Raw genomic sequence first — 26,531 nt, forward strand, 5'->3', positions numbered from 1 at the left:
TTCCAACAAGAAAAAGTAAGTTTGCTTGTTTTTGTTATTCATGCATTGGAAGTTGCAATAAGTAAAGAAAGAGGTGTTCAAAACACAGTGTCAAGTGTGAGCTGCCAAACCTACCAAATATTTTGGTGATAAACATGCATTTCAAGCTTAAACGGTCTAGTGTGTAAAATTTAGTGGCATTAAGCAGTGAGGTTGCATTGCTGAAACTTCTCCCGTGTGCCAAATGTGTAGGAGAACTATGGTGGCCAATATGAAAATGCGAATGGCCCTGTCTTGAGCCAGTGTTTGCTTTGTCCATTCTGGGCTACTGTAGAAACCACATGGGAGAGGACTTGCTCCATATGTAGAGATAAACGGCTCATCAAAGGTAACAAAAACACTATAATTCTTATATTCAGGTGATTATTAACTGATAAAAACAGTTATGACTACTAGTACTGCCCCTAAATCCTACACACTGGACCTTTAAGAGTGCAAGAAACATACTAATGAAAAACAATCTGAATGACCATTACAAGTATATAGTGATTTATTCATATTTTGATAAGTTGCATTTGGCATGATATTATCTCATTCCACAAGGTACACATGGTTGTAACAATGTCACAATGTCAGGTCACTCAAATCACAAAACATTTCCTTAATTTTGAGAGTACTGCTGCAACTCTAATGACAGTAGACATGAATAGCATTGTTTGATTTTAAGTAATTGATAGCAGACAGTGATATTGGAATATTACTGTGCATATTTGCACATGTTTAAAAATGTGTTGTGTGAATAATCAATAATCTATGATTCAAGAATTAAGGCTGAAGTTGGCCTATACCTTTTTAACCAATAATTAATAAAATGAATAGTACATCAGTCAGTCGCTGGCTGGAAGGTGATCTGATGCAGAATTTTCTTCTGATTCTTCAGGAACTGGAGGTAAGGTCGTCACAGTGGATTCTGCTAGCTGTTGAAGCATTAAAGTGATGAGAGTAAAATCTTAGAGAGAGAGAGCAGAGTACTATTCAGACTCTATTAAAAATACAGTGCATTCAGGAAGTATTCAGACCCATTCTCTTTTTTCACTTTTTGTTATGTAGCAGCCTTATGCTATCAGACCTTAGACAGGTGTGTGCCTTTCTAAATCATGTCCAATCAGTTGTATTAACAAAAGGTGTCACAGTCTGCTGTGAAAAAGAGTTACTCGTGGTCGAGTAGATCAGGAGCCAGAGCCTTCAGCTATCAGGCTCCTCTTCTGTGGAATCATCTTCCTGTTACGGTCCGGGAGGCAGACACCATCTCCACATTTAAGACTAGACTTAAGACTATCCTTTTTGATTAAGCTTATAGTTAGGGCTGGCTCAGGCTTGCCTTGTACCAGCCCCTAGTTAGGCTGACTTAGGCCTAGTCTGCCGGGGGACTTCCTATAATACACCAAGCACCTTCTCTCCTTCTCTCTCTCTCTCCTTTGCTAACACTCATGTCCTGTTACTGCATCTCGCTAACTCGGCTCTACTGCATGTCACTAACTCGGCTTCTTCTCCGGAGCCTTTGTGCTCCACTGTCTCGCAGGTTAACTTATATTGCGATCACGCGATACGGATTACTGTTAATTTATCATGTTGATCTGTTATGTACGACATCCACTGCAAGTCTGTCCGTCCTGGAAGAGGGATCCCTTCTCAGTTGCTCTTCCTGAGGTTTCTACCATTTTTTTCCCCATTAAGGGTTTTTTTGGGGGGAGTTTTTCCTTATCCGCTGTCAGGGTCCTAAGGACAGAGGGATGTCGTATGCTGTAAAGCCCTCTGAGGCAAATGTGTATTGGGCTTTATAAATAAAATTGAAGTTGATTGAAATTGAAAAGGTCTACTTAAAGCGTCACAGCAAAGAGTCTTATGTCAATGTGATGTTTCAGGGTTTTTTTTTAATACATGTTCAATACATGTTCAATACATGTTCATACTCTTTCATTTTAGGGTACTGAGTGTCGATTGATGAGGAAAAAATGAATTTAAAGGTTTTTGGCAAAAGGCGTCAACATAACAAAATGTGAAAAAAGTGAAGGGGTCAAAATACTTCCTGAATCTATTGCATACAGTATTTCACACTGCATTACTAAGATGTCCATGTTGGTCTATGTAGCCACAATTTCTGTAAAATGTTTAAGTGTAATTCTGTGTTTTCCTCACACGAGAGCACAAAGGTCTTAGAATGGCCGCAGATGCAAGACATGGATCACATTTAGTGAATTATATTAAGTACGATCAGACTGACAAGACAGTGAAACCTTTGCTGGTACGTACCAGGCTGTGGAGTCTCTGAGAAGAGATGGTGTCATTGCTGCTGTCTGGTTCGCTTTGAGCCGAGGCCACAAGTTCATCTATTTCCTCATCTGACTTCTGAGGGAGTGCTGTCCTCAGGGCCGCCCTATACATACGTGCATATACACAAAAGACTCTTTTTTTGACAGAGAAAAACAGAGACAGCCATAGAGAACAAAAACTCTTTTTTTCCAGAAGTTTTTCTCTTATCTGAACTGATGGTCTGAGGATACAGGGAGTCACACGTTGCACAGTTTGAGATTTTAGGCTATGTGCAGAAAACTGACTCGACAACAATTGTGTGTGTGCTCCTGCATGCATCTATTTATATCACCTAAACTCCTGGACAGTGAGTGTGCTGATCTCAGGGGCATCAGAGTTGGTCGGCTCTTTTAGGTGGTTGGGCTGAATCTGGCTTTGCCCTTGGGACACACTCTCATCCATCTGAAAAACAACAAACAGCCTTTAAACTGCTTGTTCGCCTTTTTGCTACGATTTTTGTTAGTCTGATATGAAGCTGGAGACGGTAAATGGTTAGCTTAGCATTAGCAAAGAAATGGGGAAACGGCTAGCCTGGCTCTGTCTAAAGGTCGAAAGGTAATTGGATCTTTGTTCACCTTTGAACACAACCAGGCTGGCATTCCCTGTTTCTAGTCTTTATGCTAAGCTAAGCTAACTGTCTTTGGCTACATATTGAATACATGCAGACATGACAGTGGTAGGTATCAATCTTTTCATATCACTCTTGGCAAGAAAGCAAATACCTTACTTTTTAAATAAGGTTAGTATAACTCATCAAAACAAATCTGTGTGCAAACATTTATCTATTTTGGATTGAATGTGTTATGTTTTTAGGGTTGGAAACAAATAAATTAGCATAGCCAATAAGCTAAGATACATTCACACATGATCACCTTTACTGTAAATCTGGAAACACAACTCAATATCTGCTGATCACAACATATTGTGCCCACTTTTGATCCAATAGGTTTGATAAAGTACCTGCACAGTGCTGGGGTCATGTGTCTCCTTCTGCATGCTGCCTTTTTTATGGAGCTTCAGCAGGGTGTCATACTCACCCTTCAACTGATCAAAGTCACCCTGCAGCGTCTTCAGCTAGACACCACGAAAGATACTGTTAAGATTTGCAATTATGAATTCTACGGATGTGTACATGCAGGTGTGTACTGTGTGTACAGTATGTGTCCATGTGCCACCTGCAGGAGGTTTTCTTTGTGTGTTTGTTCCAGGGTGTCCCAGTTGCGTTTTGGCACGACATCCCAGTAGTCTGCCTTCATCCTGTTGAGCTCCTCCTGGGCTTTAGTCAGGTCCTCCCGACACACCCTCAGGGCGAGCTGCAGCTCCACAGGGTCCTTAGCCTCTTCTTTCACAATGGAAACAAATTTTAGACCAAAATGAGCTTAGGGACTGTTTGTTATTTATCTGAGGAGAGGCGGTAGGGGCTGGGGACTTTGTTTCTTCTTCTGTTTTTTTATCTTGACTCCCCCCAGAGCCACAAATATATTTTCCTTTAGCCTCCCTGAGTGACTGGGAAAAATTCATACCAAATGTAGGTAGTATTGGAGCCAAGGAGCATACGGCACAGAGGGAGTTATCACTAAAAGAGCTTATTTCTTAAGCAGAATGCAAATCATCCTAACAAATCAGTCCCTCCCCAGTGCTTAAAAATTATTTGATTTGACTCCAGACCTCGCCTCGACACCTTTGTTCAAAACTTGTCTTCTTTCCTCAAATATAACTTCGAATCAAGAAGGCAGTACTCCAGGAGTCACTGGAGACACTCAGGATCAGGTGCAATTGAGTTTAATGTGTTCACAGGCAACAAAACATACAACTTGTGAGTCAGGCTCCGGAACCAGTCTGAAGACTCACTCTCTGCGCTTTTATGCCTGTGGAAATTCTAATGAGTCTCCACCTCTTTTCCTTAATCCTTCCCACTAAAGCCAGAACATAATTGTGTATTGCCCAGGCATGTCTGGATACGACTTCATAATAGTGTAATGTCTTGGGCAAGTCTGGAGATGCACAGTCATGGTCTAACTTGTCCCTCCAATATGTTTGGGCCTAAACCTACTCTATTTTTTAAAAATATTTAACACAGTGTTCCTAATAATATAACCAGATCAGAGGTGACATACTGTATATCTAATACATGACTAAATGTGTACTAAATGTGCGAATGAGTGCATTGGTATGTAGTTACTAGGTATGTGGATAAGTGCATGTTGATTAATACATTCCATCACTTGTAAAATATTAATAATATTGAACTGTTCTTTTATAGACATAAATTGTAAGTCAGTGGGTGATTTTTCTGAGGAATACAGTGTAATAAAAAGTATATACAATGCTGGGCTGGGCTGCAACTAACAATTATCTTCATTACTGATTAATCTGTCTGTTATTTTCTTCATTTGATCTATAAAATGTCAGAAAATGGTAAAACATGCCCATCACATCACATCCCAAAGCCCAAGTTGAAGTCTTCAAATATCTTGTTTTGTGCGACCAGTGGTCTGCAATCCAAACATATTCAGTTTACAAATGTAGAAAAACAGGAAATATTCACATTTGAAAAGCTGCAACCACAGGATTTTTTTTGGGGAAAAAAAACAAAACCTTGAAATGATTATCAACATAATTAATTCATTCATTCATCTTCTAACCGCTTCATCCTCTTGAGGGTCGCGGGGGGGCTGGAGCCTATCCCAGCTGACATCGGGTGAGAGGCAGGGTACACCCTGGACAGGTCGCCAGACTATCGCAGGGCTGACACATAGAGACAGACAACCACTCACACTCACATTCACACCTACGGACAATTTAGAATTATCAATTAACCTAGTCCCCAATCTGCATGTTTTTGGACTGTGGGAGGAAGCCGGAGTGCCCGGAGAGAACCCATGCTGACACGGGGAGAACATGCAAACTCCACACAGAAGGGCTCCCACACCCGGGATCGAACCGGGAACCCTCTTGCTGTGAGGCGACAGTGCTAACCACCACACCACATATCAACATAATTTTTTGATTAATTTTCAGTTGGTCAATTGATAGAATAATTGCAGAATAGTTGCAGCTGTACCTGTGTTTCCATCTGCAGGATGCTCCTCTTTCACAGATCCTCTTCTTAGGTCATTAAGCTGCCAGATCAGCAACTTGCGGGCATCACGCTCCTCCCGGTACTGCAGATACTGGTTGGAGAGTTCAGACTGCAGATGATCCACCTAGAAAAGGATAGAAGACAGTGGGGTGGGCAAGACAAGATAATGGTAATCCAGCATCGACCTTCCTGTCTGAACTGAATCTCAAACAAATCATTTTTTGGGATAAGGGGATCTCTACCTGTAAACCTAAATAGGTTTTTCATACACATTTGAGAGAAAATGTTCAGGATAATACCTAAAAGAGGGATTTCATATGGAAATTAGTCACACCAAATTGTATTCCTTAAAAGTCACATGAATAATAGCTGAATAAATGAATAGTGGTTAGAACACCACTTTACAAGTACTTCATGTACCACTGCCTGCATGGCCTTTTCTTTCTCCCTCATGGCCTCAATGTCCCTCTGCAGTTGCTGCTTCTCCCTTTTCAAAACCTCAATCTCAGCCTGCTCCTCTGCCCAGCGAGCTTGAATCTTCCTGTCACATTCCTCTGTCACCAGCCTCAGATGGGATCGCAGTGGTTCAAGTTGTCGGATTTGATCCTGCTGATATGCTGAACAGATTAAAAACAAAGGCATTCAACTGGTCGATCATGAAACTATACTGCTGAAACAATGATTTTGCAAAAGTAAAAGTGAATGATTGAGCAATTTGAGGACATCAATCACTTCAGGATCTAAGAAGTTGTGATGGGCATGTGTCATTTTGTTAAACTGAAAAAACAACCTGATAGAATGACAAAAATATTGATAAAAAAAAAAAAAAAATTACAGCTGCAGCTCCACATTAATGATACTCAAAGCCTGATTCAGCATAGAGGTACTGACCTAAAGTGTTTTCATATTCCTTTTTGATGGCTGAAAGAAGGGGTTGGTAGGTTCTGAACTCTTTGATAAAAAGACCAAAGACATCACGGTAAACCTGTGGCCAAAGCAGATTACGCTATGTGAGCACTCTCTCTGACAAGGAAAGGTGTGTATGGTATTTCCTCTGGTATCAAAACAATAACACAACACCTGTAGTTTCAGTTCCTGAAAATTTGGCTCATGGGAGCTGATAGTATGAAGCTCCTTGTTTACATAGCTCTCCAGGTGCATCAGTAGTTCAGGCTTTCTTCCTGGTCCAGCATAAATGTAACTGCTACCAGTCCAGCACAGCTATAGGGTTGATCACACCACACACAGACACAAAGTGTTTAGACAGTGACAGTGGAACAGGGGAGACAGTGGTTGGGCATTTTGAAAAATCATCTTCACAACAATTAAAATACTTGATCTATTATTCATTATCAGTAATACAAATAAGTTTTTTTAAATGAATGAAACTCTGCCAGGTTTGATGAACCACCTGGTTTGCTTACATTTCTCGCTGCACGTTGTGCAGAAACAACACCAGCACTTTCTCCTTGGCTTTCTTCTGATGTCTGGACAGTGTCATTTTGTAGTCTATGGTCATATGTAAGTCTATAATAAAAACAAAAACAGAGCTAAGTATCATTGAACACTGTAGTTTATATATTTAAAGCTATATTTAGTTAGCTAGTCACAATAACAGTTATAATTTTTTCGCTGTATGACAATATTTTAATTACTTGCCTTTGTTTTTGTGATGGTGTCAAAGGCGGAAATTTAATATCTTTATGCGGTGACATCACAAGTGAGTTTATGAAAGGTAAATAATAACATAGCAATTTCTTCCCCCTTTAAAATCGTTCAATTTGGTCCGTTTAGCTCAAGGCTGGCTTTAGCATCACAGGGCACAGCATTGTAACAGGGTTTCCATGGTAACGAGGACATGGCACGCAGCAAGACCCCACAAAGTAGACCGTAGCGCGCCTAACTAGATTTCAAATTGTATAAGATGAAAACTTTACTCACGAACAGAAAATAGAGATACACTTTGTAATTACGGGAAAATGCTGCTTTTTAAAACGCGTATGTGTATACCATCCACCCTTACTAGTTCCAAAATATATCTTTGTGATGAATAAATGAACAAACGGGTAACCTACTTTATAAATACCATATAAAAACTACAACTTTCAATAATTATAATAATTAGATGATGTGATATAGGAGTAACGGCATGTAAAAAAAGCAAAACACCATATGCTAAAATTAGTTGCATCGAAACTGTCTTTAGGAGTAGGCATGTTTAGCAAAAAATACACTTTTTCTTTTTTTCATCTAGCTAGCAAAGATATTTATCTCACACTTCCTCTAATACATGTGCTACATGTGGATAAAATTAGAGACGATGATAAAATTATATAATGTTCTAAAAAACGGTCTGTAAATTTAACAGCTCAAAAACTACATTTCCTAGCTCCCTTTCTCAGTGGAAGCCCTAAACCAGGATGACCGTGGTGGAGTTGTGTAGTCATTTCTAGAGTCAGTATCATAAAGGCGAGCGTGCAGCTGAACTACAGTACCCAGGCGGCACTGTTCCAGCCTACAGTACATTCTGCTGCTTATCCGGGGATGTCACACCGCTGCTATTTTCTCCCCTCAGTCCCTCTCACTCTCAGCCTACAGCTCAAGCGGACTGACACGGGGCTTTGGATAGAAAGAACGAACAATAAGATACAAAACAGAGGCCAAAATGGCAGAGCTTGGAGCGGGAAGCCTGCCGTTAGGGGATCCTGCTTTTAATTACCAGGAACACGAACTGAACGAGCGACTGAAACGGCTCTACCCGGCTGTGAACGAGGAAGAGACCCCTTTACCCCGATCCTGGAGCCCCAAGGATAAATACAGCTACATTGGGCTGTCACAGAACAACCTGCGGGTCCATTACAAAGGTTAGAGAGCTGCCTCAGCCCTGATGGTTTGAGCAAGTAGTCACAACAGCAGAGGGTCTCAGCTCAAATATGTCACTGTGTTGTTGCGGAGGGGGGGTCTCTCTCTCTCTCCCTCTCTCACTCGCACACACTCACTCACACACACACACAGTATGCGATTATGTTGATTGTGTGTGTGTGTGTGTGTGTGTGTGCACTCCTGGTAAATCTAGTCTGAGCTGCCTCTCCTGTCCTGTAACCTTGCTTTGTTTCACAAATGAGCAGAGGAATGCCCAAATGGGTGACAGTGAACTCGCTAACCCTGACAGTTGGTCTTATTACCACCACGCTGAAATTCACCTTCAACAACACGGCTCTCCTTTGTTTATTTATGACGTTATTTGTTTGCAGTAAACTGACCGTGCGTCTGACGTTCTCCATAGTTTGTACTGGAAAAGGGGGGCATTGGTAGCAGTAACGACGCATAGACAGGGGTCTGCCAATAAGCTAACTAATGGTATTTAACAAACAGGAGCTAGCTAACAGCAAGCTATCTCTTAAGCAAATACAGTAGTTAGCCTTGTGGCTAACTAGCTAACGTTAGCCAACCTAGCTGTTCCTTGTGACTAATATTGTATTGGGGCTAGAACAGTGGGAGAAGCTGACTACAAGATGGACACGAGCCAAAGTTGTTGTTAACATATTACAATGTAGCTAGCACTAAAGGTAATGCTGCAATTGTTCAGTTTTTTGACAACAGCAAGCACCAAAATAGAATAAAAATTGCATTGTTGTGTTTTTCTCGCGTGGTTTCAGTGGCAGTGTTCTAGAAGTCTTTTCCAGAATTTCGTAAATCATTTTTTCCAGCCTGGAAGCAACCGGTCCAACTCCATTCAGATCTGTATGTGCCCTGAGCTCAACAACAGTCTCATGTCCAACCTCCAGCAGGCAGCCAGCTCGTTTTCAACAGCTGCTGTGAGGGAGGAGGCCTCTGCGCATTGCATTAGGCCAGATGTACCGATCTTGAAATAAATCCTCGGTATCGGCAGGTTTGGGCATTTTCACAATAACAGTAACTTAACTCATCTGACGGTGCAGTCAATCACTTATTCGGATGGCTAAAACTCGTCAGTGAGGACTGTCAGGCCTATCCGCTGGATTATTTTATACATCCAGCTCCTAAATCAAAACAAGGTGACTCTGTGTGAAGTCTCTGTCTTTTGCCTGCTCTGTTATTTTTCGTCAGGCGACGCGTCAGGGCAGCCCCCCAGTAGCAGGCAAGCTAGCCCTGCATCTCAGACTGTGAAAAATCCCCACAGAGGCACTGCAAGGCCACTTTGGGCCCTGCTGGCTGTTTACATCAGTAAAACATGCAGAGGATGAGAGGATGCAGGAAGGCTGTGTAACCCATTTTGAAAAGCTATTTGGCACGTACGTAGTAATGGTCCTGCTGTTTGTGAATAGCTGGAAAGGCCTATTATTTGTTAAAATCAAGACTCTCGGGCAGATAGTCAGATATAACCCACAGATTATTTGATGCATAATGGATCAGGGCCCTGCTGTTGCTGTGAGCAGTGGTCAAATTTAATATCAGCCTACATTCTGTTTATCAGAGGTGTTGGAATTTTTTGTGGATGCTGTTATGCTCCATGTTGATTTCTGTTGAAAATGTGACAGAAAAGACTTGTGACAAAGGTTTTTTTCATCTAGCCTTCAATTATAATCACTTGTATTGAGAATCTGGCATTCTGACTAGAATTACAAATGCACTTGTCACAGCTGTGGCATTGGCCAAAGAATGATGAATGAGCCCATGTTTGTCTGAAGATGAGACACGTCATGTCATGTTGGCGTTATGTAGGCCATTGAGTCTTTATGGCTATGAAAAGTGCTCAGATTAAGTGACACTGCACGATTGTTCAGGGATGATATATAAATAGGTCTATTCTGGAGTGTGCAGGATAATTCTCCCCCTCCTGGTAGTTCTCGCTCCTGCTCTGTTCCCTCACCCTTGTGGTTTGAATGCTATTTTGACCAGTGTGCCAATTTTCTCTGTTCAAGGCCACAGTGTCTACCTATTCCTGTTGTGCACAGACACATTAATGTACCCAGTCTCAACAGATAGATACATAAATAAACACTGCAACACATAAACATATTGACTTCGAGCCTATGATGACACCAATTGAATGTTTGTTTGTTTTTTACAAAAACTGTAGCACTCTCGTTCTCAAAGGGTTTCTTTGCTTTATTCTGATGCAGAGATGATATCATTGTTCTTTTAATAGGCCTTAAGGATCGATCAGTGGAAAGACAGATACAGTTGCTTGACAGGTGGAGCTATACATATAGGCAGTAAAACATTCTGTACATGCCTAATGTACTGCAGCATACCCTAAAGTGTTGTCTGTGTTTCTTTTAAGTGTGAATTAATATTTATCTGACTAAAAATAGAATGGCTAAGATTCAATGCATCTTTCGATCATCCCCTAGAATGACTAAGATGTTTAAGGACATATTTAAGTTGCCTGACTATTTCTTGGTCCGGCACAGTCACTTCCTGTAGTCTTTGCTGGTTGCCTGGAAAACAAGACTCCAGGAAGCAAGAGACTGCTGTTGTTGTTGTCTCCATTCATTCCAAGGTAAACAGAAATGGCCTTGAAGCAACTTTAAAGTTTGATTATTCCTTCTGAACTAATATCTAGGTTATGATATTAGCTAGCCTCTATAAGCATGTCATGTTGCTAATCATTTCATTTTAAGCTACAACCCATTTTAATGAGCAAGTGATGAAATTAGAGTAGGTGGATAGTTGCAACCTTTATCATTTACAGTAGTACAGGTCAATAATAGGATCAGAGGTAGTCAGTAGCTACATTAGCAGTGTTGGGCTCTATTACCGCCCGTTCAAAATACAGAACATTGTCTCTGGGTGGCAGATGTAGCAGTAACCACCTGCTGTCTGGAAGCTTGGTGAGCCCAAACATGCTGTGAAGGAAACCCATTTTAGTCACTTCACTTGATCCTGTTCTTACTGTCACTACCCAAAGCTATTGGCCAGGTGTTGATTTAACTGTTGATTGGAAGCTTTGTGATACATTTTTTTTACCCATACTGAAAAATACAGTGAAGTACTTAAAGGTGCTTTAATCAATATTTTTATGTGAACAATCAAACAATTATGAAATGTGAAAAAGGTTGCTTGTATAGTGTATAAATCTCGTGATATGGCCGCAATGAAGCCCATTCATTATACCAGCTGTGCTTTTTTTACACAGGATCAAACAATGCTTGCGTAATGCTGCATCAGTGTGTGACGGGTGTGAGGTGTAACACAACAATGTCAGCGTCTCATTGTTTCCCCAATTTGTGGACATTTTTGGTTGCTGTTCTTTGAGTTAGCTGCTAACTGCTTCTAGCTGCTTTTAAAATCTAATGCTGGTGGGTTTCACACATAATGCCTCATCAGAGCATCACACCTGTGTCCCACCATGCCGGCTGTTCCTACAGACGTCAATTCGACACTGTTACTACCTCAGCTGCCGGCTTAAAGGTGAGACAACTCTGTTCCCTCATTCTGCGATTGTACCTTTTATATAGAACAGCGAGGCAAAAATAATGGCGCAACATTCCCTCCTTGAAGAGGCAGTGTAAATAGGCTGCTGACTCTTGAGACTATGCAGATGTTGAAAGTAAAATGTGCATTTTAGCCTCCTTTTAAACAATTGTCTTGTTTGTTTTGTTGGCCTGTAAACCATTTTAACAACCATCAAAACTCTGACAGACCCACTGTATCCTACCAGCCCAGCACCAAATGGCTGACAGACAGAGTTAGTGACTAGCTGGTAAACAAAGGATAGGAGCATCTAGCAGCTAAAGAGCCAGATATGTCCTTCAGGAGTCACCCCAACACAAAGCGAAAGACAGACACGTCATAAAATTAATAGCAAATTAATAATTAATAGCTCTGTGTCTGCTGCATGTGTAAATAAGAAGTTGTCTGCTAACAAATTCATCAAAACAACTTTTAAGGTCAGTCATATACAAATGTTGAGATCTCAATTTGTTGCACAGCCCCCAAGGGGGAAAAAAATTAATTAATGCAGTTTTAAGATTCTGCACTTGTGGCAGCACTTCGCTCCAAATCCATTGGGGATAATTCACCTTCTCCTTACATGAACCTTGAGGTGCTGACCCTCATCCCAGCGACTGCACACTCAGAGGCAAATGTCCCCAAAGCTAACAGAACTAAATCATCTGAAAAAAAAATCTGACATGCAATCCTGAGGTCACCAAAGAAGACCCGACATCCTCCAGTTTTTGGCTGCACCTTACAATTTTGTCCTTGAAAATTACAACCAGAATGACAAAGCACAATGGAGTCATCTATCGAGAAAGCGCTTGACGAAGTGCCAAGGATGAAGACAAAGCCTTTGGTCCAATTATACAAGGACCTAATTGCTCATAGTAACAGCTCCAGTGGCCCATTATCCCAGAGCCGCCCCTTCAGGACACCTTGGACTTGTCCAAGTTCATTAAACCCCCTGCTCCTTTAACACAGAGAGTAAAAAAGGGGTGCCCTAGATATTAAAAGCAACATTCAAGTAATGCTAGAAGTTAGAAATTCTAGCTGCATGTTCATCAATGTTATTGCTAACAGCAGTTTTCTGAGGTTTCTTGTGGATGCATTGTATTTCCGTCAAGTGATGCTACTGTAGGTGAAGTGAAAGAAGACTGGAACAGAGCTGGGACCACTGTATTTAGCTGTGGTTCATTGTTTTAAACCATATCTACTGTACTTATCCAATTCCAGACTTTGTAATTTATTTATGTGATGGATGTGAAATACCTCTAAAAAACATTCTTTTGATTCCCAATAAGGCAGTAGAGAGTTTTTTAGGACAAGCTTTCAACATTTTAAGAGAGTAGTTAAGGTAGTTCACTGTTTTAAAAGGCCCCATACATTCACCCAGATGTGTTCAATGATGCTGGTTTATTAGACTTCTGTTCAGGTTTAAGTTTGTTAAGTATCTAAACTCCATGTACTAATACAGAGGGCGTTGGGTCAGGAGTGGATTGTATATTAATCACAGACTGGATGGTTCAATTCTCGGATCCGACCGTTCACATTTGGATGTATTCTTGATCAAAACCTCAAACCCTGATTGCTCCCAGCCAAGTGGCCAGCACCTTGAAAGGTAACTCCACCACCATGGGTGTATGCTGGGGTTTGTGGCACATGACAGAACACTTTTGGTAAAAGCCATAGACTGTATAAAAATTATGGATACAGCCACCGTGACATCACCTATTGGTACTGGACTCCTGTTCTGAAGCCTCGTGTTGGGCATTTTGGATGTTGCCATCTTGATTTTTGTTTTTGTTTTGGAGCCAGACAAGCCATATTTGGACAAGCAGGTGGAGGTGTGGAGGAGCGAGGGCAGATCTGACTCATAGACTGTCGTGACGCTTAGCAGACCCCAGCTTAGCCCTTTACTCAAAGTGACAACGCCCTCAGTTATGTGTAACTTTAAGCCTTGATGAAGTTTAAAGTGAGCTGTCTGAAGAATCACCCCCCTCGCAGTTGTCATGAATAGGGAAAATGGCTACAGAGACCAAAACCTTGTTTTTCCCAGGCTGAGTTGAGGGTCTATAAGGAGTAACTGGCTTTAGAAGCCACCCTCAAGTGGCCATTAGAAGAAATTGCAGTTTTTGGCATTTCCACGTTGGCTTCATTTTCCACCTCTGGAGGTTGCTGCTTGGTTAAAGTGCTATAAACCGTTTCGAACTAAACAACAGAAACATTAGAATGAACTCTTCTCCAGGTTCTGTCCCTTGAGGGCAGATTGGCCAATCACAGTGTTGCAGTGGCCAGCTCTGACAAGGGTCCAACAACTACACAGCTCTGCCCTATAGACCCTTGTGCAGTTGTTTCAGATTTTGTTCATTTGCAGGCTGCTTTTGTGGATTTGGAGCTAAATGCTGTGCCTAGGGCATGTGTATTAATGATATTCATTACGTGGAGAGGTTGGAAGGATATACACGTTTCTTCACCATTCCAAAACCAAATCAAATGCTGAAAAGTTTAGGGTTAGCGAGCTAGCTAACTAGCTACCTACTGAAGATATAGCCTACTGAATGTATACACATGCTACTTTTGCTTTTTAATGACTACAACACCTGCTACCTAGCCTGCTCTACAGGAACCAGTGAAGGGAAGCAGGGAAACTTTGCTGATATTCAACCAGCTGTGTGTTATCGTACTGTGTCCAGATCAACGGTGTTTGGCTTCACCCAGAGCTCCCAGCCCGTCCACCAGCAGAGGAGGTTCAGGTGCTGGTGGCACAGGGGGAAGCCAAACACTGTTCATCTGTACACTGCCATCACAAGTAGGAGGGGCTTAGCAAAGGGTCAGTTGGCCCCTTTTGTTTTCCCTGTTGGGAAGTTTGTTAATGCAGTAGCTGACAGGAAGTACACAGGAATCAAAGCTGATGCCCTACCAAAAGAATAGCAATGAAATGGTCTGTAGACTGAATCACAATGTTTGATGACAATAACTTCTGGGTAGAAAATGTCCACAGAAGAATATTGTTTAACTTACATTCTAGGAGAGTGGGTTAATCAACGACACTAGCAAAGCAACAAAGTACATAAAATAAGCAAGAAATGTCAGATAGGTTGGACCACAGTGTCTGACAATATATCTTTAAATGTTACAGTTATGGCTGAAATTGACAACAGAAGGAAACAAGTTTGCTGATTTAACATATCTCTGCATTTCAAATCAATTGCCAGTTGTCTTCCCTGAAGTGATTGCTATTAGCACAATGTTACAGTGATTCGGTCAATAAAAGAGCCTGTTTACACCTGATATTAACATGTCTCTTGGTGATCTGATCTCAAGAGGACAGCTCTAAGTCTGTCTGTTCACACCTGGTATTAGAATGCATCTCCACAGGCATCTCAAGTGACTATTTGTGATCAGATCTCACTCCCCTGCTCTAAATGCAAATAAACACATACACCTTTTCATTCACCATCATTAGGAGACTATTGCTGCAGGAGTGCAAGCTCCGCTCTGGGGACAGTTGATGAGCGTCTAGTCTCGCCACCAGACAATCAGAGATCTCCGCCTTCTGATAGTCTGGGGACACTCCTTTCTAAAGTGTGTTTAACACACTGGAGAAAACGGCCGGCAACAAAGCAACGCCTTTTGCATTTTTTAAAAGGACACGCCCTCCCGGAAATGTGCGCTCCCCCTTTTCTTGTCCGAGCTTGAAAATGGATACCGAGAGATTTAACTCCGTTTTATCAAACGTGTGCTCAGTCCACGAGATTGTGGAAATGAAGGACTTACAGCGACGTTGTTCTAAACTTTTAACGCAGTCGGACTGTTTACGAGCACAAGAGTTCAGCGAGCCACCGAAGGACCGCCCTGCGGATTTACTATTGGTTCTACAACGTAGCAAGTTTTTTTTAAACTCTGAAATTGTATCCGCCCATCTAAACACAAAATCAGGGAGAAAGACATCAATCTTTAGTTAAGCAAAGCATCTAAAGACTGACTTGTGAGTCTAATGAGCGTCTGCCTACACACACACACACACACACACACACACACACACACAGTGTCAGGGCATACTGTTAGCATCACACTGCTAACATTACCTATTATTGCATTTAATGACGGAGTAGAGACATTTTGGTGTAGGTTTGAGTTTGTTAGAACAGCAGCTGCTGTGTTAGCTTGTACTAGCTGGGCAACTTTAAACTGTTTTCCGGGCGGAGGCTTCTTCAGCGCTGCGTCTGTCTAGATTGTGTAAGGGCAGCAACAGAAAGTTTGCTTCTCTGGCACGGAGCTGGAGAAGTAGGGATCTCAGCAGAATGAGCAGCAGTCCTTCAATGTGGCCCAAAAGGACACATTAGTGTACACACTGCTGAAAGAATGTGGCCATATATGGCCCAGATCACCTCTGAACGTGGTCTGAGCTATCGGATCTCAAGACACATTGAGAACACCTGTACTTAAAGTTGTCCACTTGTGATCTGATCACCCAAGACGCATTTTCAGTTTGTTAACTTAGAATTTTAAAGGTGTAAATCTTCCTGCTGCAACAAAACCAATAGGAGTAAAGAAAATAACAATCATGCAGTTTGTACATGCCGTCATAGTCATGTGGAGATGTCTAATCAGGGATCAAAAGTGAAAACACCTGTGTAAATGTTCCATGGGTGTGTAGGGTCTAAGTTTTTCAGCATTATTCCAACTTCTTTACATATTTTTGGCCATCATGCCTTTCTGTTAAAATAATCTTTCTTTGCAAAAGAAAACGCTTGACCGTCTATACCAGCCACCAGTAACATTCATACTAAAAAGATGGTTTACCATTGGCTTGTTTGAGCTTGTGTGCTCAGAAGAGCTTCCCACGTTGGGAGTTGGGTTTGGTGAGAGTTGTTTAGACTATGTAGTCAGTCAGCGTTTCTTTAATCAATCTAACAATGTATGTAATAATCAAGCATGGCATCCAAAACAAGGGGCTGTTGTCTTTTGAGAACTTAAGCTAGAGTTTGCTTGCTTCTTACATGCAAGGACTGTGTGTGCAGGACAAGATCTGTCTGTTAAGAAGGGGGTCAGGTGAAAAAATAAGCAAGACTTTTATTTACATGGCAGTGAGTCTTTTCATCAAGTCAAATTAGTGTTTGTATATTCTGTACTGATTGCAATGTACTTGTAGACATTATGAATGTGTCTTGTACTGACTCTCTTCTTCGATGGTCACATAATGCTAATCACTCCTCTGCTGCTGCTGACAGGAAGAGGCAGAGGACAATGTTGCACTGAGGCCTTTATTGTACTGTTATTGAATTGATAGATTTTGCACTTTCTCCCCTGCTTGTGGTCAAGGCTAGAACCTGGAGGAGATTTCCGGTTTCTCAGTAAGCAGTTAAGGCCTCACAATGCTGTGTGGTAAGAACAGGACATTATTCTTTGACCTTTGACCTCTGGTGGGCAGGTTTGATGGCCTGAGCCCTGAACCCTCACAGACTTAACTGACTGTCACCTGGTATGGGCTTGAGTGCGGGAGGTTGGCTCCAATATGATATAATCACAAACAGGACAGCACTTTGCAGTGATAACGTTACGTCAGCAACGCTAAAAAATGTTGTACAGTTCAGCCATGGGTGTAGGACTTTTTATTTCACGTTTTTTTTTACAGTCTTCAAAGCTGTTGTTGGTGACTTTTATAAAAAAAAACAAAAAAAAAAAACACCCTTTCGTCATATTTGCTTAAACTGTCACTATATCCACAACATTAAATGAGACAGATAATATGTGGAGGGAAAAAATCATATTCCTCTGCCCATGCTATAACCTTTTCACGCTTCTGCACGCATTACTGCATGTGAACAAAAACAACCAATCATAGCCGAGGAGTCTCTAACGCAGCTGTCAATCACTGCTCATGAACTGCGGTCAAACTGTCAAAAGTAGGCAGAGCTGATCAAATATGAATCAAGATTCTGTTACTGCATTGCCTACTTCTCATCTCAGATGTTTTCAGAAGTATACTTTAGTGTACTGTTTGGTTGTAAAAAGAGAAAGTTTGTGAGTTCTGGTGTAGTAGCATATTTTTGTAGTTGGTGGTATATGTCTCTAGAATACCCTCAGATTATTTCTTCTAATCACCTGACAATGTGAAAAATCCTACAGGACTTTACAGTTGTGGCTTATTCTTTTATAAATGCAAAAATTAAAATAAAAATAGGCTTTCACTTAGGGGGTGGTAGGTGTTGTTAAAAGTAGTAGCCATTTCTCCTACCCATCTATGCAGCTGTAAAGAGACCTGTTGGCCTACTGACGACTCATGAGGAGCAGCTAAAAATAGATGCCATGAATGTTGCTGCAACCATTGGACCAGACAATCACACACAAACACACACACGCACAGGCGTGCTGGTCACATGGAAAACATATGTTGAGTTGTAGAATAGGCAGAATTCAGTTTTATTATGGCAAGCCCTTTTAACATTCAATCAGTAGCGGTAATAGCAACTGTAGACACCAACAATTGCTTTTTGACAAGATTTAGTTCCAAACCAAAATATCCATAATGTAATTTCAGCTAGTAGCAGTTCTAATTAAAGATACGTACAATTCATTTTTCTGTAGTCAAAATTTTAATTCTTTATATCATCAATTCTTATCAGTAGAAATGTTCATCTGTAAATTAATTACAACTACTTGACCTTTAACACTGACTTCTATTCAAATTCACTTACAGATCTCTATAATTCAATTTTGACGTGTTACAAATCCAAGCCGAAATTTACGTAATTTCATTTTGACTAGTTGCAGTTCTAATCAATGATCATTTCTGCCCTAGTCAGAATGTTTTTTACTTGTTTTAGTTTTCTTTATTTACTAGTGTAAATGCTCTTTTTTAGATATCTGTAACTTTATTACAACTAGTAGACTTTTACCATTGACTTCTATTGAAACTCAGTTTCAGATGTCTATAATTCAATTTCGACGTGTTATAATTCTGAGTCGACATTCATTGTCCTGTAATTTTTACGAGTCAAAATGTTCTTGCAGATCTCTTAAATGACATATGTGCATATCTGAAATGAACTTTGTCATTTTCAGGTAGACATTGCCTATTTAAAAAGTTGACCAATGGCTTTGTGGTACTTCAGTGTTACAATGACCACATATTTGAAATGGTTTGTTTATATGTTGGACATGACATAAATACAATTGTTGATGCCTAAAATGGAAAATTAGTCTTTTACAATATGTGGAAACTCAACTGTAGATATCTGTGACCATTACTCTTACTAGAGAAAAGTGAATTACTGATATCTCTAATTAAATTAAAGTTATCTAAATCTGTTTTGACTTGTCAAAGTGTAATTTCTACATGTGAAAATATATTAATAACATGTCAGTTTTTTAAACAGATATCTGAAATTGACATTTATATAGACTGGTAAATCAGTCTACAAAAGTCTTTGGTTTTTCCTAGGGCTTTTTACTTGATGACACTGATGCACAAATATGTGTATATTTTTATATACTAATAATGTTCTGCAAATTATAATGTAGTTCATGTTAATATCATGATAATGGTGGTAACAGTTTTAGGGAATTATTGCATGACATTTGTCTCCTGTAAACATTGTCTGCACACAGTATGGTGATGACTGCATGAGCGAGAAAATCACCACAAGCGTAAATGTTACATAAAAAAAAAAAAAAAAAAAAAAGCAGAAGTATGTCATAGTTAAATATAGACCACAACACTGAGCTCAGATTCAGTCGACTAGCGTATTTGATCATTACTGTATGTCTTTGCATGTTTCTAGCTGGCTGTGTGTTAGTAGCTGGAAATTCCATTCTCTCTCTCTCTCTCTCTCTCTCTCTCACTCACTCACTCACTCACTCACTCACTCACTCACACACACACACACACACACACACACACACACACACACACACACACACACACACACAGCAACGGCCTCAAGGTGTCTGCTGACAGCCAGCTGCTTCGTTTAAGGTTACAGCCTATCTACATTTCATGCATGCACATACAAACACACACAGAGCTCACAATGACTTTATCAGGACAGATGAACTCAGTCAATGGTGTGATTACATGTAACAGAATGGGATGCACATGTTTACTGTAGTTATACAACACACTATTGAACATGGTAGTCTCTCTACCTCTCTCTCTTTCTCTCTCTCATGACCTGAGGGATTGCATAAGCAGCCATCTGAATATAGAATAACAGACAGTAATGACTGTTGTGCCTCAGTCTAATTGGTCCAGAGACAATGCATGAGCCCTTTGACCTTTTTACTCAGATCTGTACCAGTGACTGTATATAAAGTATATTATCTTTACACACAGAGACAAAAAAAAGTGAAGATGATGTCATATATAATCTCATTATAGAAAAGTCACCTTAATAGCAGTCTGCATTACTGGGAGAAAATCAGTCCTAGCTTACTCTGTGCATGACTGATAAGGTCCTAGTGCATCATGTCATATTGTTAGATGTGATGTAGGCTGTGATATGTGGATTTGATAAGACGTCCTTGAAAGTGAAGTATGACAAAGAGGAGCTTGTTCGTCAAACATAGGCCCGGGGATAAGAAACAAAAGCTTGTGAAAGCACAGTAGTTCAGTAAAAGTCATGGCCCTAACAGAATACTGTCACACGGCTGACAAGTGATCGCCACCAGTGCTATACTTTGGCTTGTAGTGTGGGCAGTCAGGCTCTGGTCAGCTGGTTGGCTGTGTTTTCTTTGGCCCTAACTTTACCATGAGATCAGATTTACCAAACCTAGATCTGCTATTTGTTGCCATACTCAGATGTGTGAATCAGTAGAAAGCCAAAAGCCACACCGAATTTGTATCATGTAATTTGTTTATAGGTTAAGTTCATGGCACGTAAGAGTTTTCAATTGTACAAAAGGCATAAAATGCCAATGTAACAAAACAAATCAGGATATGGTTTATTTTTAGGCCTCTGTGCTGGTGATAGCCAGTTGTCCTTCCATCCGTCCACCCCATTCTCATGAACATGGTATCTCAAGAATGCCTAGAGGGAATTTCTTAAAAGTTGGCACAAATGTCCGCTTGGACTCAACAATAAACTGATTCGATTTTGGCGGTCATAGGTCAAAGGTCAAGGTCACTGTGACCTTGTTTGTCTCATTCTTGTGAAAGTGATATCTCAAGAACACCTTAATGGACTTTTTTTTTCAAATTTGGCACAAAAGTTTACTTGGACTCAGTGATTACCGATTAGACTGAATAGAGGTCAAGGTCACTGTGACTTTGTGTCTGTCTAATTTTCATGAACGCAATACCTCAAGAACATCTTGATGGAGTTTCAGCAAATTTGGCACAAACCTCCTCTTAGACTCAAGAATGAACTGATTAGAATCAGATCGTCAGCGGTCACTGTGACCTCACAAAACATGTTTTTGGCTATAACTTAAGAATTCATGAGCTAATTAATGACGAAATTTCACAGAAATGTATAAAAGGATAAAATGATGAAGTGATGATATTTATATCCCAAAGGTCAGCTTCACTGTGACATAATTTTCTGCAAAAACACTTTTCTGGCCATTACTCAACGTCACATCTCAGGAACAGAAGGGAAGACATTTGGTCAGATACTGAACTGGTGACACTCATTATGGGTGTCCACCTTGAATCTTTGCTGATTCTGTGCTGTCAGGGAGGAAGATGTGTGTGAAGCATGCATCTTTTCACAGACATGGATGTAAATTGTAACTGCAACTCGATGGGTTTGCAGAGGCATGCAACCACAAAGTAGTAATTCTACTTTAGTAGAGAAGTAGATATTACACCAGCTTACACTTCTAAATGTTCCACTGCTACAACAGAGAATGAGTCTGAAAGTGTAAATCTGCAGTTAGATCTGCTAGACACTAGACACTACAATTTTAAAGATGCTCAACACCCAGTTGGTGTAAACAAAGGCAGTTGAGCGCACAAATGCAGGATTTTTACAGCTGTCCCTCTGCTGGTTTGGGAATTAAACTTAGCCAATAACCAAACATGTTGGTGAAACTGTTCATCTGCTGTACAAGCTTTGGTAGAAAATTAGCAATCAAACACAGCCCAATGTCATTCTAAAGCTCCATTTTGCTAGTGAAAGAGAATCAGAAGCACGGGCTAATGTCTCTTTGTCAACTGTTGGTTTAGTTCTTTTCAGTGAGACTCAATGCCACAACAAACCTTGACAAAGCATTTTCCAGAAGACTATGAAATGAAGTTACCATATTGTTCATGAACACCTTGTATTTCTCCTCTTGCAGGCCATGGTAAGAACCACAAGGATGCAGCATCAGTGCGAGCCACACACCCGATCCCTGCTGCCTGTGGGATCTACTACTTTGAAGTCAAGATTGTCAGCAAAGGTCGAGACGGGTAAGCAGATAGATACAGCTCTATTGAAGCTTTATTACATGTGTTCTATTGACGTGCAAGAACTTTTTCCAGGTCATTGTTACACTTATTTTCACTGTGCCCAAACAAAACAAAAAATAGTTCTTCAAATCAAATTGATTGGAGCAATGACAACTTTAGAGTCTCAGTTTCATGCTCAGGTCCGTGGATCCCTGTCTTGCATTGGCTGTTTTCTAAGAATATGAACCGAGGAGCCAATCTGATGAGAAATCAACTTGTTCTGCCCAAATGGACATTCTTATTGCTAGATATAAACAAAAGTGCCAACCAGGAGTAACACTGCAAATATGTTTTGTCATTTATGTGTATGTGTCTATATGGGAATTCTAGCTGTTAGCAACAAACAGTAAGTCATTATCAAAAAGCTATAATTGGTAATGAGTTAAACTGATTCAGTGCCACTGGCGTAAGGGACAGCGATGCAGGTTAGTTGGTCAGTCTTAATAATTATTGACAGGATTGCTGTGACATTTAGTAAAGAAATTCAGTTTGCAAAGGATGAACGATAATGTCTTTGCCCATGTTTACCTAACAGCAGATTACGTTAAAAACAAACCCCTCCTTCATGTAGGCCTCAGCTGGGCTTTGAAATGAATTTTAAAGGTGTAGTTCACCCCAAAATTTAAAAATCATATTTTTCCTCTTACCTGTAGTGCTATTTATCAATCTAGATTGTTTTGGTGTGAGTTGCTGAGTGTTGGAGATATCGGTCTTAGAGATGTCTGCCTTCTCTCAAATATGATGGTACTAGATGGCACTCAAAGTACCAAACAGATTTCTTTGAAAAACTCAACAGCAATGTCGCATGACCAAGTTACTCAAGATAATCCACAGACCTTGTTGTGAGCAGTTTCGTGCAGGAACTATTTTTTTTCTACGGAACTATACCTGTCAACTGTATCACCGCACAGAAGGAAGCATGCATCTACTGCTAGCTCACCTAGCACCACTGAACAGGCTAATGTTACAGTTCAGCCAAAGAGGACAGAAAGGTCAGACATCCCTGGGTCACTGTGATGGCTTGTGAATTTGTGAACTTGCTTCAGCAGCATTTCCCTCACCTTGGGTCTGCATAAAAACAGCAATCTTGATATCACTGTTCCATGTTCTTTGCCAAATGCAACAGTGTCTCCAAATATGTCACTCACGACCTTTATCAGAGTGGTCTCAGTCTTGTTGCCAATATCTGTATCAGCTGTCCTGTTCTCCAAATGCTTTAGTGTCATGACAGAGGGAGTTGCATCAACAGTGCTAGACATTTAAACCCATCTGCTGTGTCAGTGACGATAATGTTTCAACCCAAAAGTGATTAAGAAACATGCCCTGGCTTGTCAAATGTGAGGAATAAGACCTGACTGTCGAGGTTCTATGTAGCTGAAAAATCAAAAGATTCATCTTAGCTGCACCAGAATGATCTCAATGTGACATTTGGCCCAGTTATTTCCAGACACAAAGACAAAAAGAACATCTAAAAGAAATGCAATACAAAATAACCTTTTTTTTAACTGTGTTTTAGTGGTTCTGGTTGATGTATTTTTAAAGCAGTATCAGAGAAATTTTATTACCTGTATCATGGGGCTGTACTGTATGTTGACCATAGTACACTCAGTACTAACTGAATTTTTCCCCTGTGATTAAACCAATCCAGACATTGTTTGCTCCATAATAGCAGCCAGAATAGGTGACATCATGCACTGTGCCTGAAGTAACTGAATTACCTTAAAAATGAATTCAGTTTTACAGTACGGCATATTACTGCCCCTTAGCTAAAGCATCCATGGGACTGTTGTGCAGCGACTCTGCAATTTCTTTGCTATAGGTGCTTAGATTACTGGCTTTCAAAACTCACTTTTTGACCTGTAGGCTCCTCTGCATTGTAACTGAAACTCTCCTCCATCCTCCCCAATAAAAGTCTCAGGTTGCATAATACACTGTTAACACTCCCCAGTTCCAGTTAAGCAGCTCAGCGAACAGAACAAAACAGTGGTGTGAAAGACGACTGCAATGTGGGAGTGTCTGTAAGTGTAGCTATAAATGGGCTAGCCTTCCAAATCAACTTAGCTGCTTGACTTGAAACACCATACAGTGCCAGTGTGTTTGTATGGAGTGATTGTCTGGTTCACTGGACCAGAGGCAGGATTTAATGGCATCTTGAATTTGAATTTGAGTTGCAGCATGAAATAATGACACATATTGCATCACAAACACTTTTGAATGGACATTCCTTTCATTCTAACAGTGTAGATAGAAGTGTTATGTCAAGAAATACTGCATGAGTAATGCCACAACATGCCACTACAATAACATGCACTGCATGTGTATTACTAAGTAAGGAACTTGGCTGTATAATTAAACCAAAATAAACCCAAGTGTGATATTGACTATTGAACTCTGACTCAAAAAACACAACTGTCAATACAATAGCCTCAGTTTTCAGGCTTAATCAACAGCGGGAAGGAAAAATCAAACTAAAATTTGAAGTCTCATCACTTTGCCCAGGTGAGAGCAGTCATTGAAGGCTTTATGTTTTCAGGTTGTCCATTCGTCCATACGTATGTCCATATGTACGAATGTACTGTAAGTCCTATTCTTGTTTGCCCGGTATCACAAGAACCACTTGAGGGAATTTCCTTAAATTTGGCACAAACGTCCACTTGAACTCAGGGATGAACTGATAAGAATTTGGTGGTCAAAGGTCAAAGTCACTGTGACCTCACAAAACACGTTTTTGGACATAAGTCAAGAATACAAATGCTAATCATGACTAAGGTTGAATATAATAAAATTATTAAGTGATGACATTTTATATCCAAAAGGTCACATTTGGTCAGATACTGAATTGGTGACAATAATCTTGGGTGCCCACCTTGATACCAAACTAATTGTATAGATCCTCTGTGCTGTCGGGTTGAAGATGTGCTTGAAGCATTCACATTTTAGAATAAGCGGCTTCTTTGCACCAACATCTATATTTGAAACATTGTCTGCTGTCATGGCTACATACAAGTCTGGATGATATTTTCAACAGGCTTGACAATTAGTGCTTTTTATCAACTGTGAATGATTTAATGTCCCTTCACAACAGTTTAATCCAAGTTACACTTTCCCACTAGACATTACTTTTCACTACATTTCTCTTTGGTAAAGTTTAGTTTCCGCTGCCACCTCTTTTGTCTGATACTTGTTTTAGCCCAACAAAGCATAGTAAACCCTTTTTGGCTTCAATTTAATGTTTGGCCATGGCATATTGCCCATATGAATTACCATTTTATGTTCAAATAGTACTTTGAGATGTTTTATTTTGACTAACATAAGCCTTGTCATGGGGACAGATTGGCATGTAAATTACATCATCAGAATTGTAACCAACCCTTTGCCAAGCTCCGACCCTGTGTGATTGTCCATCAAGCTGTCAGAGTTTACGTGGACTCCACACTGTGAATAACTGCACTTCTTGAAGAATTATTATTCAATGGTGGAAGGGCAGGGGAAGCCAAACTCTGTTTATCTGTGAAAACTAAGATGACACATCTTAGGCTACACTCAACAGGCCATACCACTTTCAGCGTTTGAGTTTAGTTTTGTAACAGGGAAGAAAAACATTATCAGTCACAGACAGTGATAAGTCTAATACTTTTTTCCAAACTGAAGAAACTCACAAATATTACATTGGATTGTCATGGAATTTTGGAAAAGTATTCATGGTCTTAAGGGCCCAGCTGTTCAGAAGTAATCTGATCAGATTTCGGCTGTTTGATTGAATCAAACCTAGAAGTGGGTTGTTTGGAAAAAAGGATTCTAAAATCAGATTCAATCATGTAATTCAGTCTTAGTTTTGATATAAAACTTTTTAGTAGGATTGGGATACCATTGATTCAAAAACCAGGAAATCAGGATTCAGGGTGTTTATATTTTGCACTAGATTTGTTTAACATCCTATTTGATAAAGTACACTAAACAAAAACATACACGCAACACTTTTGTTTTTGTTCCCATTTTTCATGAGCTGAACTCAAAGATCTAAAACATTTTCTTTCACAAATATTGTTCACAAATCTATCTAAATCTGTGTTAGTGAGCACTTCTCCTTTGCCGAGATAATCCATCCCACCTCACAGGTGTGGCATATCAAGATGCTGATTAGACAGCATGAATATTGCACAGGTGTGCCTTAGGCTGGCCACAATAAAAGGCCACTCTGAAATGTGCAGTTTTGCTTTACTGGGGGGGTCAGAAAAC

The 26,531-nt window shown here is 40.3% G+C and overlaps 2 protein-coding genes across 5 annotated transcripts in view; one reads left to right on the forward strand and one right to left on the reverse strand.

Annotated features, from left to right (window-relative positions):
* Positions 1-522: 522 nt before the first annotated feature.
* tsnaxip1 (translin-associated factor X interacting protein 1) lies at positions 523-7,503 on the reverse strand. Of its 4 annotated transcripts, none has more exons than XM_050072987.1 (11): positions 7,094-7,503; positions 6,859-6,961; positions 6,515-6,655; positions 6,326-6,419; positions 5,933-6,051; positions 5,417-5,558; positions 3,528-3,694; positions 3,313-3,426; positions 2,645-2,754; positions 2,293-2,416; positions 523-956 (listed from the first exon to the last, which is right to left on the reverse strand). In XM_050072987.1, exons 1-11 carry the CDS (start codon positions 7,147-7,149, stop codon positions 867-869), a joined length of 1,260 nt encoding a protein of 419 aa, XP_049928944.1. In that variant the 5' UTR covers positions 7,150-7,503; the 3' UTR covers positions 523-866. The 4 variants fall into 4 exon arrangements, with proteins under 4 accessions (XP_049928944.1, XP_049928942.1, XP_049928940.1 ...); XM_050072985.1 differs by having other exon boundaries at positions 3,528-3,691; positions 5,855-6,051; XM_050072983.1 differs by having other exon boundaries at positions 5,855-6,051.
* A 456-nt stretch (positions 7,504-7,959) lies between these two features.
* ranbp10 (RAN binding protein 10) overlaps positions 7,960-26,531 on the forward strand; it is a 50,006-nt gene continuing 31,434 nt past the window's right edge. The window contains exons 1-2 of the mRNA XM_050072982.1: positions 7,960-8,298; positions 22,142-22,253. Of these exons, the coding sequence (XP_049928939.1) occupies positions 8,100-8,298; positions 22,142-22,253 (311 nt within the window). The 5' untranslated portion in view covers positions 7,960-8,099. The remainder of the gene's footprint in view (positions 8,299-22,141; positions 22,254-26,531) is intronic.

This window comes from Epinephelus moara, chromosome 20 (genome assembly GCF_006386435.1).
Source record: "Epinephelus moara isolate mb chromosome 20, YSFRI_EMoa_1.0, whole genome shotgun sequence".
In the NCBI taxonomy this organism is placed as follows: domain Eukaryota; kingdom Metazoa; phylum Chordata; class Actinopteri; order Perciformes; family Serranidae; genus Epinephelus; species Epinephelus moara.

Coding starts and splice junctions, on each gene's coding strand:
- tsnaxip1 (XM_050072983.1), bottom strand. CDS start 7,149: ATGTCACCGCATAAAGATATTAAATTTCCGCCTTTGACACCATCACAA. Junction 2,755..3,312: donor ATGACCCCAGCACTGTGCAG/GTACTTTATCAA, acceptor GTTGTTTTTCAG/ATGGATGAGAGTGTGTCCCA. Junction 957..2,292: donor CTCAGAGACTCCACAGCCTG/GTACGTACCAGC, acceptor ATGCTTCAACAG/CTAGCAGAATCCACTGTGAC.